This window comes from Plasmodium gallinaceum (assembly GCF_900005855.1).
Source record: "Plasmodium gallinaceum strain 8A genome assembly, contig: PGAL8A_v1_152, whole genome shotgun sequence".
NCBI lineage: Eukaryota > Apicomplexa > Aconoidasida > Haemosporida > Plasmodiidae > Plasmodium > Plasmodium gallinaceum.
In genome coordinates, this window is record NW_021628316.1 from 111,444 (window position 1) to 126,135 (window position 14,692).

The 14,692-nt window shown below is 17.8% G+C and overlaps 5 protein-coding genes and 1 non-coding gene across 6 annotated transcripts; 3 read left to right on the forward strand and 3 right to left on the reverse strand.

Moving 5' to 3' along the window:
* Nucleotides 1-448: 448 nt before the first annotated feature.
* On the forward strand, nt 449-979 carry PGAL8A_00500300 (conserved Plasmodium protein, unknown function; the record flags this gene model as incomplete). The annotated part of the gene is made up of 1 exon (XM_028673817.1): nt 449-979. One exon carries the CDS (start codon nt 449-451, stop codon nt 977-979), a length of 531 nt encoding a protein of 176 aa, XP_028530232.1.
* Nucleotides 980-1,884: 905 nt separating this feature from the next.
* PGAL8A_00500400 (conserved Plasmodium protein, unknown function) lies at nt 1,885-4,760 on the reverse strand (the record flags this gene model as incomplete). Its single annotated transcript, XM_028673818.1, has 2 exons — nt 1,885-2,091; nt 3,291-4,760. 2 exons carry the CDS (start codon nt 4,758-4,760, stop codon nt 1,885-1,887), a joined length of 1,677 nt encoding a protein of 558 aa, XP_028530233.1.
* Nucleotides 4,761-6,206: 1,446 nt separating this feature from the next.
* Nucleotides 6,207-6,830, reverse strand: PGAL8A_00500500 (small heat shock protein, putative; the record flags this gene model as incomplete). The annotated part of the gene is made up of 1 exon (XM_028673819.1): nt 6,207-6,830. The coding sequence occupies one exon, from the start codon at nt 6,828-6,830 to the stop codon at nt 6,207-6,209; it is 624 nt and encodes a 207-aa protein (XP_028530234.1).
* A 1,600-nt stretch (nt 6,831-8,430) lies between these two features.
* On the forward strand, nt 8,431-11,685 carry PGAL8A_00500600 (conserved Plasmodium protein, unknown function; the record flags this gene model as incomplete). The annotated part of the gene is made up of 1 exon (XM_028673820.1): nt 8,431-11,685. The coding sequence occupies one exon, from the start codon at nt 8,431-8,433 to the stop codon at nt 11,683-11,685; it is 3,255 nt and encodes a 1,084-aa protein (XP_028530235.1).
* A 279-nt stretch (nt 11,686-11,964) lies between these two features.
* On the forward strand, nt 11,965-13,387 carry CYC4 (cyclin, putative; the record flags this gene model as incomplete). Its single annotated transcript, XM_028673822.1, has 6 exons — nt 11,965-12,186; nt 12,291-12,470; nt 12,554-12,756; nt 12,991-13,087; nt 13,176-13,260; nt 13,347-13,387. The coding sequence occupies 6 exons, from the start codon at nt 11,965-11,967 to the stop codon at nt 13,385-13,387; spliced, it is 828 nt and encodes a 275-aa protein (XP_028530236.1).
* A 434-nt stretch (nt 13,388-13,821) lies between these two features.
* On the reverse strand, nt 13,822-13,915 carry PGAL8A_00500800. The gene has a single exon (XR_003699244.1). It is a non-coding gene; the product is annotated as a small nucleolar RNA snoR16 (small nucleolar RNA).
* Nucleotides 13,916-14,692: the final 777 nt, after the last annotated feature.

Here is a 14,692-nt window from a genome sequence, read left to right on the forward strand (position 1 = left end):
TAGAAAATTTTCTAAAAACAAAAAAAAAAAAAAAAAAAAAAACTTCAAACATTTTTAAATTTAAAAAAAAATAAAATTTTTTAAAATCAGAAATATTCTTGTTCTAATAATTTTATGAAGAATAATATAATTTCTAAATAAACAGAATAATTTTATGATATATTTGAAAGTAATTTATTTAATTAAAATTTCTTTTAATTATTTTGATTTGATAAGAGTAATAACAATTTTTAGTTAAAAAAAAAAAAAAAAATTGTAATTATTATAATATGAACATATTTTAAAATATATTAGTTTCTATGTTAAAATCTTAAAATGTATTATAAATTTTGATAAATATTTCTATAAAGATGCTAATATTAAAATAAAATTGTCTGAATATATTTAATTAAAAATATATATATATATATTTATATATATATAAATATATATATATATATATAATATAATGAGTATAAACAAAAATTCTATATTTACAATATTGATAAGTGGCACTGTTGGATGGAGTTTGAATAAATTATATAGAAAAAATGAATTAAATATTCATGGAATAAAAGATAATCATGATATAATAATAGTAAGACAAATAAATATTTATGATAATAAATACAATGATAATAAATTAAATATTCAAAACGAAAACGAGTTACTAAAATTTGTAGAAAATTTTAATAAAATTAACAAAAAGTACAAAGGGTTTTGTGAAACTAGTATTTTTAAGAATTCTTCTTTTTCTAATTTTAAGAATGAACATAGTGATAAAAGTTTTAATACATATTTAATTATAGATAAGTGGAAAACAAAAAATGATTTTGAAAAATCAAAAGAAGAATTTAAAAAGTTATTTCTACAAAAAAATGATGAATATAATGAAAAAATGAAAGATATCTATTACAAATTTGAGGTTTACAACAATAAATATGAAACAACATCAGCAAAAAATATACTTCAAAAAATAATTTATTTTTTTTTTGAGTAAATATCTTTATTTATTAATTTTAAATATAAAGAGAATTGTTTATATTTTTTATTTATTTTAATTTCACATTAATTATTGAATTTTCATTGTATGCTTAATGCCATATTATTTTTCATTATTTTTATTTTTTTATATTATTAATGAATAGATTTAAATATATCTTAACTTATAATTTATTAATTTAATTATATTTCTTTATTTTTTAACTTTATATACTTTTAAAATTCGTATTTTATGGTATAACATTGACACACTTAAAATTTCTTTTTTTTATTTTTTTTTTTTTTTTTGTGATTACATTATTTTTAATATTTTTAAGAAAATTTATAATTCAAAAACAATATATTTATGAATTTAAAAAATTTTAGAACAATTTTAAGTTAGTAATAACTTGAAGATTATATTAAGGAAAGCAAAGAAAAAAAAAAAAAAAAAAAAATATAGATTAAAGAATATAAATGCAAATAATTTTTTAGAAATATAAAAATATGAATTTGAAGATATTAAAGATTTAAAAAAAAATAAATTCAAGGTGATAAATATAAATAATTTTAAGATGTATAAAAAAAAAAAAATTTGAAGACATTGAAAATATAAAAAAAAATTAAAATGAGTAATAAAAAAATGTTAAGAAAAAACTATCAAAACATCATATATCAAACTTAATTAAAAAAATATAGTAAATTCGAACTTCCTATTAAAAAAAAATAAACTTAAAAATATTTCGAATATTAAAATTAGATGTAAAAAGACACATAAATATATTCTTATACTTTAAAAAGTTAACATAAGGAAAAATAAATAAAAAAAAAATTAAAATAACTTTAGACAATATATATGAAGATATTATATATACTTAAATGTTAACTTGATTGTTTTATGTGATAATTTTTTTTTTTTTTTTTTTATTTTAATTGAAAATATTTTGAAATTGCTTCATCAGATAAAAAACGAGTGTTCACTAAATTATTACTTTTATCAACTAGTTTAAATCTTAAAAGAGCATGTGGAAATAAGTTGTAATCAGATAATTTTTTTTGAGGATCAAATTTATATATACCTGGAGTTTCATATATATACCACTCTCTTGAAGAAATTGAATCATGTAAAAACTTAAAAAATAAAGATAAAACATATAAATAAATAAATAAATAAATAAATAAATAAATAAATAAATAAATAAATATATATATATATATATATATATATGGTGTATATATTCAATATACATATTATCATGTTTTAACTTTATTTCGTTTCATTTTTTTTTTTTTTTTTTTTTTTTTTTTATACCTTTTTTATGCATTCATTTACTTCTTTTATTAATGTTCCTGAAGAAAAAGACATTTCTAATACATAAAAATCTGGAAATAATATTTTTAAAACAGTTTGTTGTGTTGCTTCCCTGATCTCCAAATAGATTCCGTATAACATATTTTTCCATCATTTTAAGTGTTCATATAAATAACGCAAGCAAAATCACATCCCATATTGGCAAGGCAGACTTCATTCTCTGCAGTGGTTTGAATTAATCTCAGTGACTAATTTGTGAAGATACTGCTAAATATGTGTAAGGACAACTGGAACAAGAGTATTTAGTTTGCATACATTTTCAGAAAGTCTGCCTTAGGATTAAAGTAAGCCCTTGCCTATGTTGCCTGTGTCTTTTATTTATCAGTTACAGTTGGTCTTGCCTCAGATTTAGCCATCCATATGCCAGCTGTCTAGTTAAAACTTATTATCTGTACCCTATTTAAAATAAAAATAAAAATATGAGCTCTCCCAAAAGGTGTCTCACTCCTTATATTTCATAGACATCTATTCAAGCATTTAGTTTTCTCCATTCACCAGTGAGAAAACTAATCCGACTGTTTCAGAAAGAACAGTTACTTCCGTACATAAAATATTAACTAAAATGGATGTTACTCTTAACTTCTTGTAATAATTAAGTTTACAAGTCAGATCCGTAAAAATATTTAAACTGACTTCAGAGAGGTCTGGGATAGAGATTTAAAGATTCCCCCCTCCCCCCCTCCCTCTCCCCCTTAAGTAAAACTAGGAATTTTTCTACTAATTTTTAAAACCTCTTCAACATACCTGTCTGATCCTAAACCCTGAACCCTGAACCCTAAACCCTGAACCCTAAACCCTGAACCCTGAACCCTAAACCCTGANAAATAAATAAATAAATAAATAAATAAATATATATATATATATATATATATATGGTGTATATATTCAATATACATATTATCATGTTTTAACTTTATTTCGTTTCATTTTTTTTTTTTTTTTTTTTTTTTTTTTATACCTTTTTTATGCATTCATTTACTTCTTTTATTAATGTTCCTGAAGAAAAAGACATTTCTAATACATAAAAATCTGGAAATAATATTTTTAAAACAGTTTTAACATAAACTTTTCTATTGGAAATTTTCTCTAACTCCAACTTAGTTTTTGATTGAAAAGTTTGCTCCTTATATAAATTTTTAATATTTGATATAAGATGAGATACATCTTCCTTACTTTCATCTTTATCTGTATCTGATGAATCAAAATTTTTATTGATTTTATTTTCATTGACATTTTTCTGATACAAATATATTTTAGGATTAAGTTCAGTTGTTTGACTCATTAATTTTTCAACTTGTTCTTTTTTTTTTTTTAAAATTTGATCCATTTCGTTATCTGTTTTTAATTTGCTTTTTTTTAAAGTGTCTAAACAAACAATACTCGATTTAAAAGGGTCAAATAATGTTTTAGGTTTAGCATCCATTTTTATAGAACCTTTAGCAAAATTTTTCAAATTATCATAAATACATAGTAATAAAACAGTATCAACCTTTTCCATAACAAAATAAGAAGCTATTTTAACAAAACCAATAAAAAATAAGAAATTTCTAGATTCATCATACTTCAAAATCTTATTTTTCATAATGTCATTAGTTGATTTTAAAATTCTTGTTTTTAATATATTTGGGTTTATTAATATATTTTTAATAATTTTACAAAAAATTGGAATTATAATTTTTAGATCGTTAATCTCAATTTTTTTCAGATTTTCTATTTCGTTAATAATATTAACACTTTTTAATGTTTCATCGTTTGAATGGTAGTAGGTTTCACTAATGTCATTATCATAAGATAAATAAAAAATATCTTCATTTTGAATATCATTAATGTTATTATTAATTAATTCCTCATACTTTTCTTTGTTAAATTTTATTATAGAATTTTTTAATAATTCCTTATTTTCTAATTTTGCTGTTTCAACGTTTTTCTGTTCATTACACTCAATGTGTTCATGATTACTTAAAATGGGCATCTCATTTTTCACTTCTGAATGATTATCAGTTAAAATATTAAAATTTCTCATGTTATAATTTTTTATATCAATAATATTTTTTTCATTATCATCACATTTATTCTTTTTCATTTTTTTATTTAAATTAATATTAGTTTTTTTCTCTTCCTCACATATATTCGTGGGTCCCTTTTTACATTTATAATTATTTGCGAAGTTTGATTCATTTAATTCATTATTTTTAGTATTATTTTCCTTTTCTTTTATACTTAGTTCTTTTTTAATTTCGTCTATTAATCTTATAGGTAAATTTAATTTATTCCATTCATCTTCACTTAAACTTTTTAAACTTTCTAATGAATCAAGCCAATTATCTTCTACAATTTTTTTAATAAAAGGTTTTAATTGTTCTTGGTTTTTATTAATTTTTTTACCTACATTTAACAACATAGCCACTACTTCATTATCTTCATCCATTTTACTTTTCTCTTTTTTTTATTTTTTCAATTACAATAAAGAAATAAATGAAATGTACCAATTTATATATATATTACAAAATAGGTAAAGATTTTTTTTTTTTTTTTTTTTATGTCATCCAATTAATTTTCTCAATAAAAAAAAAAATAAAGTAATAATTACAATTTTTCAAAATATATACCATATAAGTGAATAAAAATGATAGGAATTATTTTTTTCTTTGTTGTCTACTTAATATTTATTTAGTTAATCTATAAAATAAAGCATACATTAAACATATAATTTTTCTATAAATCTATTAGCATATTAGTAGAAATTCTTTCTATTTTTTCATCATTTTTTTTTTTTTTTTTTTTTTTTTATGTCAAAAAAAGGTTGTATATAAATTTTTCCATGTGCATAGTACTACAAATTAAAAATTTATTTCATATTGTATTTTTATTTTTTTACTATTTTTTTTTAATTTTATTTCTTATATAATATATTATTCTTCTTTTGCCTACCCACTTTTATACTTTCAATTTAATTATAAATTCATAATTTCTTCTTTATTTCATTTATTAAAATAAATTTCTTTCTATATTTGTCATATATTTTTTTACTTTATTACACAAATATTTTAGCTCATTAATGTAAATAAATTTTTAATATTTAAAAATTTTCACAGAAATGTTGTGGTTTCGTTTTAATATGATTTTTTATTTTTTTAAGAGTTTTTATAAAAAATAGAAAATATTTATTATTACGTAAAATGTAAAAAAAAGTTCCATTTTCCTAATAGAAAAGTATTTTTAATTTTTTTAAAAAATAAATTTTATAATCAATTCGTTTTTTCTTTAAAAAAAAAAAAAAAAAAAAAATATTTGATTAATAAATAGTAAAAAGGAAAACAAGAAAAAAAAAAAAAAAAGTTTAATTTTGAAAGAAATATTTTTCAAAAAAAAAATGTTAATCTCCTTTTTTATTAATTTTTATCTTAAAAATTTCCCGTTTTATTAATTTACACAGCTATAAAAATTTTTGGGGGGGAAATTTCAAAAAACAAAAAAAAAAAAAAAACGTCACGAAATAAAACTATTTTTCTTTTAAACAACATATCATCACTATAAAAAAAATTTTTAATTTATGTTCACATAAGTCTATCTCTCGAAATATTTTATAATATATATATATATATATATTTATAAAGTTAATATTTCAAGTGATTTTTTTTTACGGTAATTCTTATGTTTTTCTTAATATCAACATGAAAAAAACTAAATGTTATGTTAAATATAAAAGGATTATTAAAAATAATATACTAAAATTAATTTCATTCGATGAAAAAAAAGAGTAAAAGATAGTTAAAAAAAGATATAATGGGGAAAAAAAAGGGGGGTCTAAGAAGATTAAAAGATAAAAATAAAAGAATGCGAAATCTAAAAAATAAGGGAAATTATTAAAAGTTTATTCAATTTCAATTTTTTTTTTTTCTGAAATTTCTTTTTTAGGTATACCAATTTTTAAAACTCCATCTTTAAAAGTAGCTTTAATATTGTCTTCACATACATTTTCAGGTAATGTAAAGGATCTATAAAAAGAGGATTCCATTCTTTCTTTTACATAATATCTATGTTCTTCATTTTTTGTTTCTTCTGTCTTTTGACTACCACCACTAATTTCTAGACGTCCATTGCATAAATTAATTTGTACATTTTCCTTATTTAAACCAGGAACATCCATTTTTATTTCAATTTCTTTATCTTTATCAATAACATCCATTGGTGGCATATTTTTATATCCTCTAAAAATACTATGAGGTTTAGGAAAAAATAACTCTGTATTTCTATTTTTTCGAAAATCATAATCTAATAATGATCTTCTTTCAGGAAAATATTTATTAAAATAATCATTACCAAAATAACATTCCCTTAATGAATTCATCATCCTACTCATATCATGATGATATTGATCTATTTTATTCATTTGTTCATACATATTTTCGAAAAAATTATCAAGCATTCCAAAGTTGGCTATTGTACTACGATTATCCTTACCTGAATCAGGTTTAATTATATCATCATTCACCATTTTATATATATATAACTAAAATAAATAAATAATTTTGAATAAAAAAAAAAAAAATTAATGTATACTAAAAAGTAAATATATATATATATACAAATATATCAATGAAATTCGGTTAATTATATGTAAATTATTTTGTGTATTTCAGGAAATCTCATAAAAAATGGTAAAAGAAAAAAAATAATATAAAAAAAAATGTTTATAAAAATAAATAAATATTTCAATTTTTAATTTAAAGTATTTTATTAAATAAATTTAGCTTCAGAATTAAATTTTAATTTAACTATGATATTTTTAAGTTAAAATATATTTTTTTTTTTTTTCTTTTTTTAAGCATGCATAATGAATAAAAAAAAAAAAAAAAAAAGCTTTTATAAATTAATTCTATTGCTTACATTTTTATTTTTTAAACTGTGTTTTTCATTTATTTATATATACAACTACATTTATTATTTTTTGTTTATGTATATCTTTTTTAATTTTCTATTTTTATACACTTTTTTTTTTTTATAATTTTTTATTCTACACTTTCCATATTTTAATAAAATGTGTCTTTACATATATATTTGTTTTTATTCAGAAGATTTTGTTTAAATTATATTTTGATTTATTCTTGTTAAATCTTATTTCTTTTACATATTAATCAAATTAATATCTTTTTTTATAATTATATAACTATTTAAAATTTTTATTTTTTTTTTCATTAATTAAAAAGTTCATAAAGTGAAATTACAATTATAAGGTTTAGATTTTGTATTTCATATATAAAAATCCATATAGAAAAATTAAAAAAAAATATACTTGTAAAATTATAATCTTTTACTAAAATATATCTGCATTTATAAAGACTATTAAATTTTTATTTATTCAAATAAATAAAATTAAACCTACTTTTATCAAAGTAATATAATATATAAATATATAATTTATGTAAAAAAAAAAAAAAAAAAAGAAAAAAAGCCAAAAATAAACCTAATAAATAAATGAAAAATTAAATATTTGTGTACTTAAAATACAAGAAATAGGTATGTTCCTAATCTTTTTCTTGTTCTTTTATTCTGTATTTTTTTTAATTATTAATTAATCTCCTATAAATTAATATAAAATAATACATTAGAAATTTAATTTAATTAATGTAAACATCTATATGAATATGGAACATTTAATTATAATTTTTTTTTTTATTTTTGAAAATCCATTATTAATATAACAGAATAAATAACATAAATTCTCTTTTATATATAAATTTTCTTCTTTTAAAATCATGATTAGCTATTGTATAAAGTAAATTATGTAAATTTTCAATCTAAGATATATATATATACATTAAGTTAAAAATTGTAATCTTAAACTTTCACAAAATAAGCTCGTCTCTATCAGAAAAAAAAAAAAAAAAAAAAAAAAAAAAAAATACTTAGAGTATATAATAATCATTTTTTTTATAAACTTTGTTTAATAATCTTCAATATAAAAGAATAAAAAACAAAATAAAAAAAGAATTTTTTTTTTCTTATTTATATGAATATCTATGAGAATTGTAGAAACTAATAAGTAATTTTGATTTTTAAAATGATGCAATTAATCTCTTTTTTCATTTAATAATATGAATAAAATTGAAATATACATAAAATGTGCAATATTAATAATAAATATATTTTTAATTGAAAATAAAAAAATATTTAAAAACAAAAGAAAGTATCTTCCTTTTATTAAAAATTCTTACTCAAAATATAAAAATGGTATTCTAGTCACAACTAATAGATGTACAAAGAATTTTAAGTACTATTTATATAATGCCAAAAAGAAAGACACTGTTTTAAATGTATTTAAAAATGAAAATATTACTGATAATGATTCATTAAACAATTTCAATAAATTATTAGAGTGGTCAATTAATAAAAAAAATGAATACATCAATGTAAAAAATGATTTTAATATAAATGATTTAATCAATTATTTTGAAGATAAGTTATCATTACATAATATAAAGTTTATTCATGAAAATAGAAATAATTATGGATATTTAAAAAATAAAATAAAAGATTTTATTATTGAAAATAAATTAGAAGTCAACAAAAATCTTGAACTTTACTTAAGCAAAGATAATAATGTTGGAAATACTAATACAGATAATGAAAAAACAAGAAAAAGCGATGACCAGATTTTATGTATGAAAGCAAAGAAAAAAATTAGGAAATCAGAAATCATATGTAGTATACCTAGTTCATTTATAATTAATTTTGATCATATAATAAATCAAATTAAAGAATATGTAGATTCTTTTTCTGAATCTTATAATGTTAATTATATAAAATATATATTTAAAAATAACTTAGAGGAACAAATAAATGAATTGGATTCTTTAACAATTTTAAAATATGATATTTATCAAAAGCATACGAATTTTCTAACTTTTATTAAATCTTCAAATATTTATTTAAAATATTGGGATATCAAATTAACATTGATAATCACATACATTTATTTTATTTCTAAATATATAAATGTTTTACTTTATGTTTATAATTTTAATAATACTATTTTTCATATAATGAATAATATTTTTAGAGAAAATACCAACAATGATAAAACGACTATAAAAAATTTCTTAAATAATAATTTAAGAAATAGCATTAAGAATAAAAGGAATGACAAAAATACCAATAATAAATTTTATGATAAAAATAACATTAATATTTATGATACATTAGAAACTATGGATTGTTATTCCTTAAATTGTATAAATGAAATAAATAATATACTGATGAAAAATATAGAATTGGAATTACAAAATCATAAAAATTTTTTCTTCTTTAAAGATTATGAATTTTACATTAATTATATTGTAAATAAAAAAGAGTTAAATTATCTGCCATTAAACTTTCCTGATTCATCCTTTTTTCTTTTTAATAACACCAATATAAGAAATATAATATATTTTAGAAGACAAATGATTCATGAATTAATAAATTTATATAAAAATGATGATGAAAATAATAATAATTTTTTTTTTATTGACAAACGTTTTATACATAAATTTTTATTTAGTAATAATAAATATTACCATGAAGTTCAAAATTTTAAAAATAATAGCATCTTTAAAAATAATATTAATGTTCCATTATCAAAAATAGAAAGTAGTAATACAATAGATGTAAATAAATTGTATCGGTTTATTTTACTAAATGATAAATATTCTAATACTGTTAAACATAATATCAATAATGATCAGAAAAGTGATGTAAATAATGAAAAATGGAGAAATTACAATTTTAATGAAGAATCATTTAATGAAAATAATAACGATAAGTGCATAAATAGAAATTTTCAATATTTTATTAATTCATCTATTTATGATTCATTTATATTTGACTCATTTGAAGAATTTTTTAATTATAAATTTTTAACACATGTATATTCATATATTTGTTCTCATTCTATAAAAATAAAAAATAAAGTAATTTTTAATAAGGAAGAAAAAAAAAAAAAAAAAGAAGAGGAAAATAACAATCACTGTGTTTTAAAAGATAGTATTTTAAATAGTAATATTATAATGAAACACAATAATAAAATTTCAGAAAAATTTTATATAAATGAATGTTCTAAATATAATTTTAATGTGTACGAAAAAAAAGAAAAAGAAGAAGAAAATAAATATATGTGTTTAATTCCTTTAATAGATGTTTGTAATCATAACAGTTTCTATAATAATTCTATCATAAAGAAAGATATAAAAAAAAGAAAAACTTCCTATGTTTCTGAAGATACTAAATATAATATAAATAAGGGAGATTTTTCTCATCCTAATTCACCTGATGAAAAAAATGATGATATGATTAAACAAAATGTGATTAATGAAGTTGAAAATGAGAATAAAACTGTTAATATGAGCGAAGCATATAAAATGAAAGAAAATATGAAAAACAATTTAAAGGATTCAATAATAGAAAGTGTAGAATATGTTCACTTAATTAGCACAAAAAATATAGAAATAGATGAAGAAATTACTGTTAGTTATGGAAATTTAAGTAATGATCTTCTACTATTAGAATATGGATTTATTGATAAAAGAAATATGAAAGTTTACTTTAATTTTGATGTGAAAATAATAAGAGAAATAATTTTGCAAATATTAGGTTTTGATAAATTGCCTCTTATAATGTTAGAAAGCTTAGAGAAGGTTAAAATAAATTTATTTAAAAAACTAAATGTTATACCTAACGAAGAGGATGTTTATGAAAGATTTGATACTAATACCATAGAAAATGCCAAAATTACAAGAAAAAAAAGTGAAATATTAAATGATTACTTAAGAAAAAATAAATACTTTAATGAATATAATATATTTAAAATGAAAGATCGTATTAACAAATTTTTTATTGATGAAAAAGTACAATTTCATGATAAGAAAAATTATCTCTATATAGGTGGTGAATCAGTTGTTGATCCGATTTTGTTAGCTACTATAAGAATTATAATTTATGATGATATTGAACATCTTTCTAAAATAAATATAAATGATTTATTAAAATGGGAAAATTACTTATCAGTGTATTCTGAAATGATTGTACTTCAAGTTTTAATAAAATTGTGTGACGAAATTATTTATCAACAATTTTATGATATTAATTATGAAGAAATAATAAAAGAAGGAAACATAAAATATTCCAATTTAAAATTTTTACAAAATAAATTTTTACAAACAAATTTATTTAACTCTGATAAATCAATTAATGCTTTTGAAGGTAATAATTTTAATATTATTATCCACAATATTATGAAATTAAAAGAATTACAAAATGCAAAAGTTAAACTTAACGAAAAGTTTAATCAAATGAAAAATCTTTTAAAGCATTAAATTTTATTATACTTTTACATATGTACATTTATAACACATTGTAATATATATTTTTTTTTATTTTTTTTTTTTTCATTTCATTTTAATTTTTTTTTTTTTATTCTCTTATTATTTTTTCTTTTTTTTTTTTTATATTTTCGTTTTTATTTTTACTTTTATATAATTCATTAATATATAAAAGTGTTTTTTTTATTTTTATTTTTTTTTTTTTTTATTATGATTTTTTATTTTTAGATAAATTAAACTTTATTTAAAAAAATCATAAACATTTTTAAAAATATGATTAATGATATAATTTTAATTGATAAAGAAAAAGTGAAAACTCCAAGTGAAGAAAAAAATATTGAAAAAAATACTGAAATTAAATTAAGAATATATGGATGCCAATTAATACAAGAAGCAGGAATAATTTTGAAGCTTAAACCTGTAACTATAGCAACTAGTCAAGTTTTGTTTCATCGTTTTTATTTTAAAAAGTCCTTAACTGATTTTGATGTGAAAGTAAAATTCCATATGTCTATAACATTATTAGATTTAAGACATTTATTAAAACACCATAATTAAATTACAATTTTTTTTTTTTTTTTTCTTTTTTTTTTTTTTAGATTATAGCTCCATCTTCATTATATTTATCATGTAAACTAGAAGAAGATTTTCATCGTGTTTATAAAATAATTAATACCTTTTATTTTTTATATAAATATGAAGATTTAAAAAGTAAACATTATTATTTTGATGTCAAAAATATAAAAATTGAACATTTTAAAATTGACATAGAATCCCAAGTAATAAATAAGAAATATTTTAAAAAAAAATATATATTTATACTTTTTTATTTTTTCTAATTTTATTAAATATGAATTAATAGGAATATAAAAATATGAAAGTAGATATTTATACGTATGAACTTCTTATATTAAAAGAAATTGGATTTTTAGTTTATAAAATTAATCAGCATCCGCATTTATTTATTTTACCATATATTCATTCTCTATTTAGTAATTTAAATAAATATGATAAAGATTTAACTAAAAAATTAGCACAGATTTCTTGGGGATTTCTTAATGATAGGTTAACAAGAGTTTATATATATTTTTTTTTTTTTTTTATCTAATATTCCTTTTGATACATTTTTTTATATTATTATATATTATTATATATAAATTATAACTCTATTTTTATCAATTTTAAATAAAATATTTTTATATGGATTCCCTTGTAAATTCATTTTTTTTTTTTTTATTATTAATTTTCATACATCATTTTTAAATTAATCTTATTTAAATTTTTTTATTCTTTCTTTAGCATGAGAACAACACTTTGCTGTGAGTATCAACCACGTTGTATAGCGGTTGCTAGTATTTTTTTAGCAGCTTATAATTTAAATATTCCTTTAATTAAAGTATTAAAACTACCATAATGTAATTTTTTAATTTACTTATATCTTTTTTTTTTTTTTTTTTTTTTTTTATGCTTTTTACTCTTTTTAGGAAACAAACTGGTTTAAGCTATTTGATGTAGATTACAGTGATATAAAACAAATATGCATCAAAATTTTGCAGCTTTATAAAATAGGTATATAACATTTATCCAAAAATATTTTTTATTTATTATTCTTTGTTAATTTCTTTTCATATATATTTTTTTTCCATTTTTAATAGGACGTTGTGAGTATATAGATGTTTTAGCAAAGAAAAAATAAATACTAATTAATTATTATGGAAATAAATTAGGTTAAATTTATTGTCTTTAGTTTTAAAATAAGAGAAGAAAAGAACATTTATCATTTTTTTTTTTTTTTTTTTTTTTGTAAATATTAATTTTTTTAAAGAATTATATTATTTATTTTTTAATTCTTTTTTGCATTATTATGAAATGTCATTTTTTGGTAATAATTAAAAAACTTAATACTAATAACCTTTCACAATTTTCTTTTTTAATAATGAAATTATCGAAATTAATCTCAATTGTAATTATATAAAAATTTGTTCTGCTACACTTAAAAAAAATGGATAATGAATATATGTTACAAAAAAAAAAAAAAAAAAAAAAAAAAAAAAAAATCAGAGTATATCTGAAATATTAAAAATGAATAAATAAAACAGAGAAAAAAAGAGAATTGTCAGAATGTGGTTAATTTCATTTTTAACTCACGCTCAACTGAGTCGTGTTGAGTTCTATTTATACTCAGGACTCGTGAGTTAATCGTATTTTTTATTCATCATATATTATCCTCTTTGTAAATTTATTTAGATTATTTTTTTATTAATTTCTTATTATGTAAGAAATTAATTCTTAAATATTTTTTTTTTTGCTTGTTTTTTTTGAAATTTTTCAAAAATTTCTTAATTTCTTATGTAAAATTATGAATTGTTAAGGAAAATTTTACTTTTTAATTCCTATATTTCTTATAGTGTTATTATAAATATTTCTATTTCAAAAGAGGGGATTCGAGCCTGTACTATTTATTAGTACATGTAATAATTCTTAAATTTCTTAACAGTTGGAATATTTATTCTTCGTATTAATAAAAAAAAAAAAAATAATTATTTATATATAAATATGCTTTTTTTTTTTTTTTTACATTGTTTTCTTTTATTTTTACATATGTAATTTTTTGGTAATTATCTAAAAACAATCTTAGTATAAAATATAATATTTTAATAAAAAAAAAAAAAAAAAAAAAAAACACTTTTACTATTACAAAAGATTTTAATAGAAAAAAAATAAAATACATTTGCTAAAGCAATCTAGCCATAAACATAAAAAAAAAAATTTTTTTCAAAAAAAAAATATTGAATTATATAAAAATACAAAAAAGAAAATAAATTTTTTATATATGAAATAATTAAAAGTTATATATATATATAATATAAGTTAGGACCTCCAATATGATACTTTTCTTGAAATATTTTACAAGTGTTAACATTTTCGTTAATTAAAAATTAAAAGGCAAGGGTTGAACACTTGAGCTTATACAGATTAGGAATAATCTCAACCGTCTTAG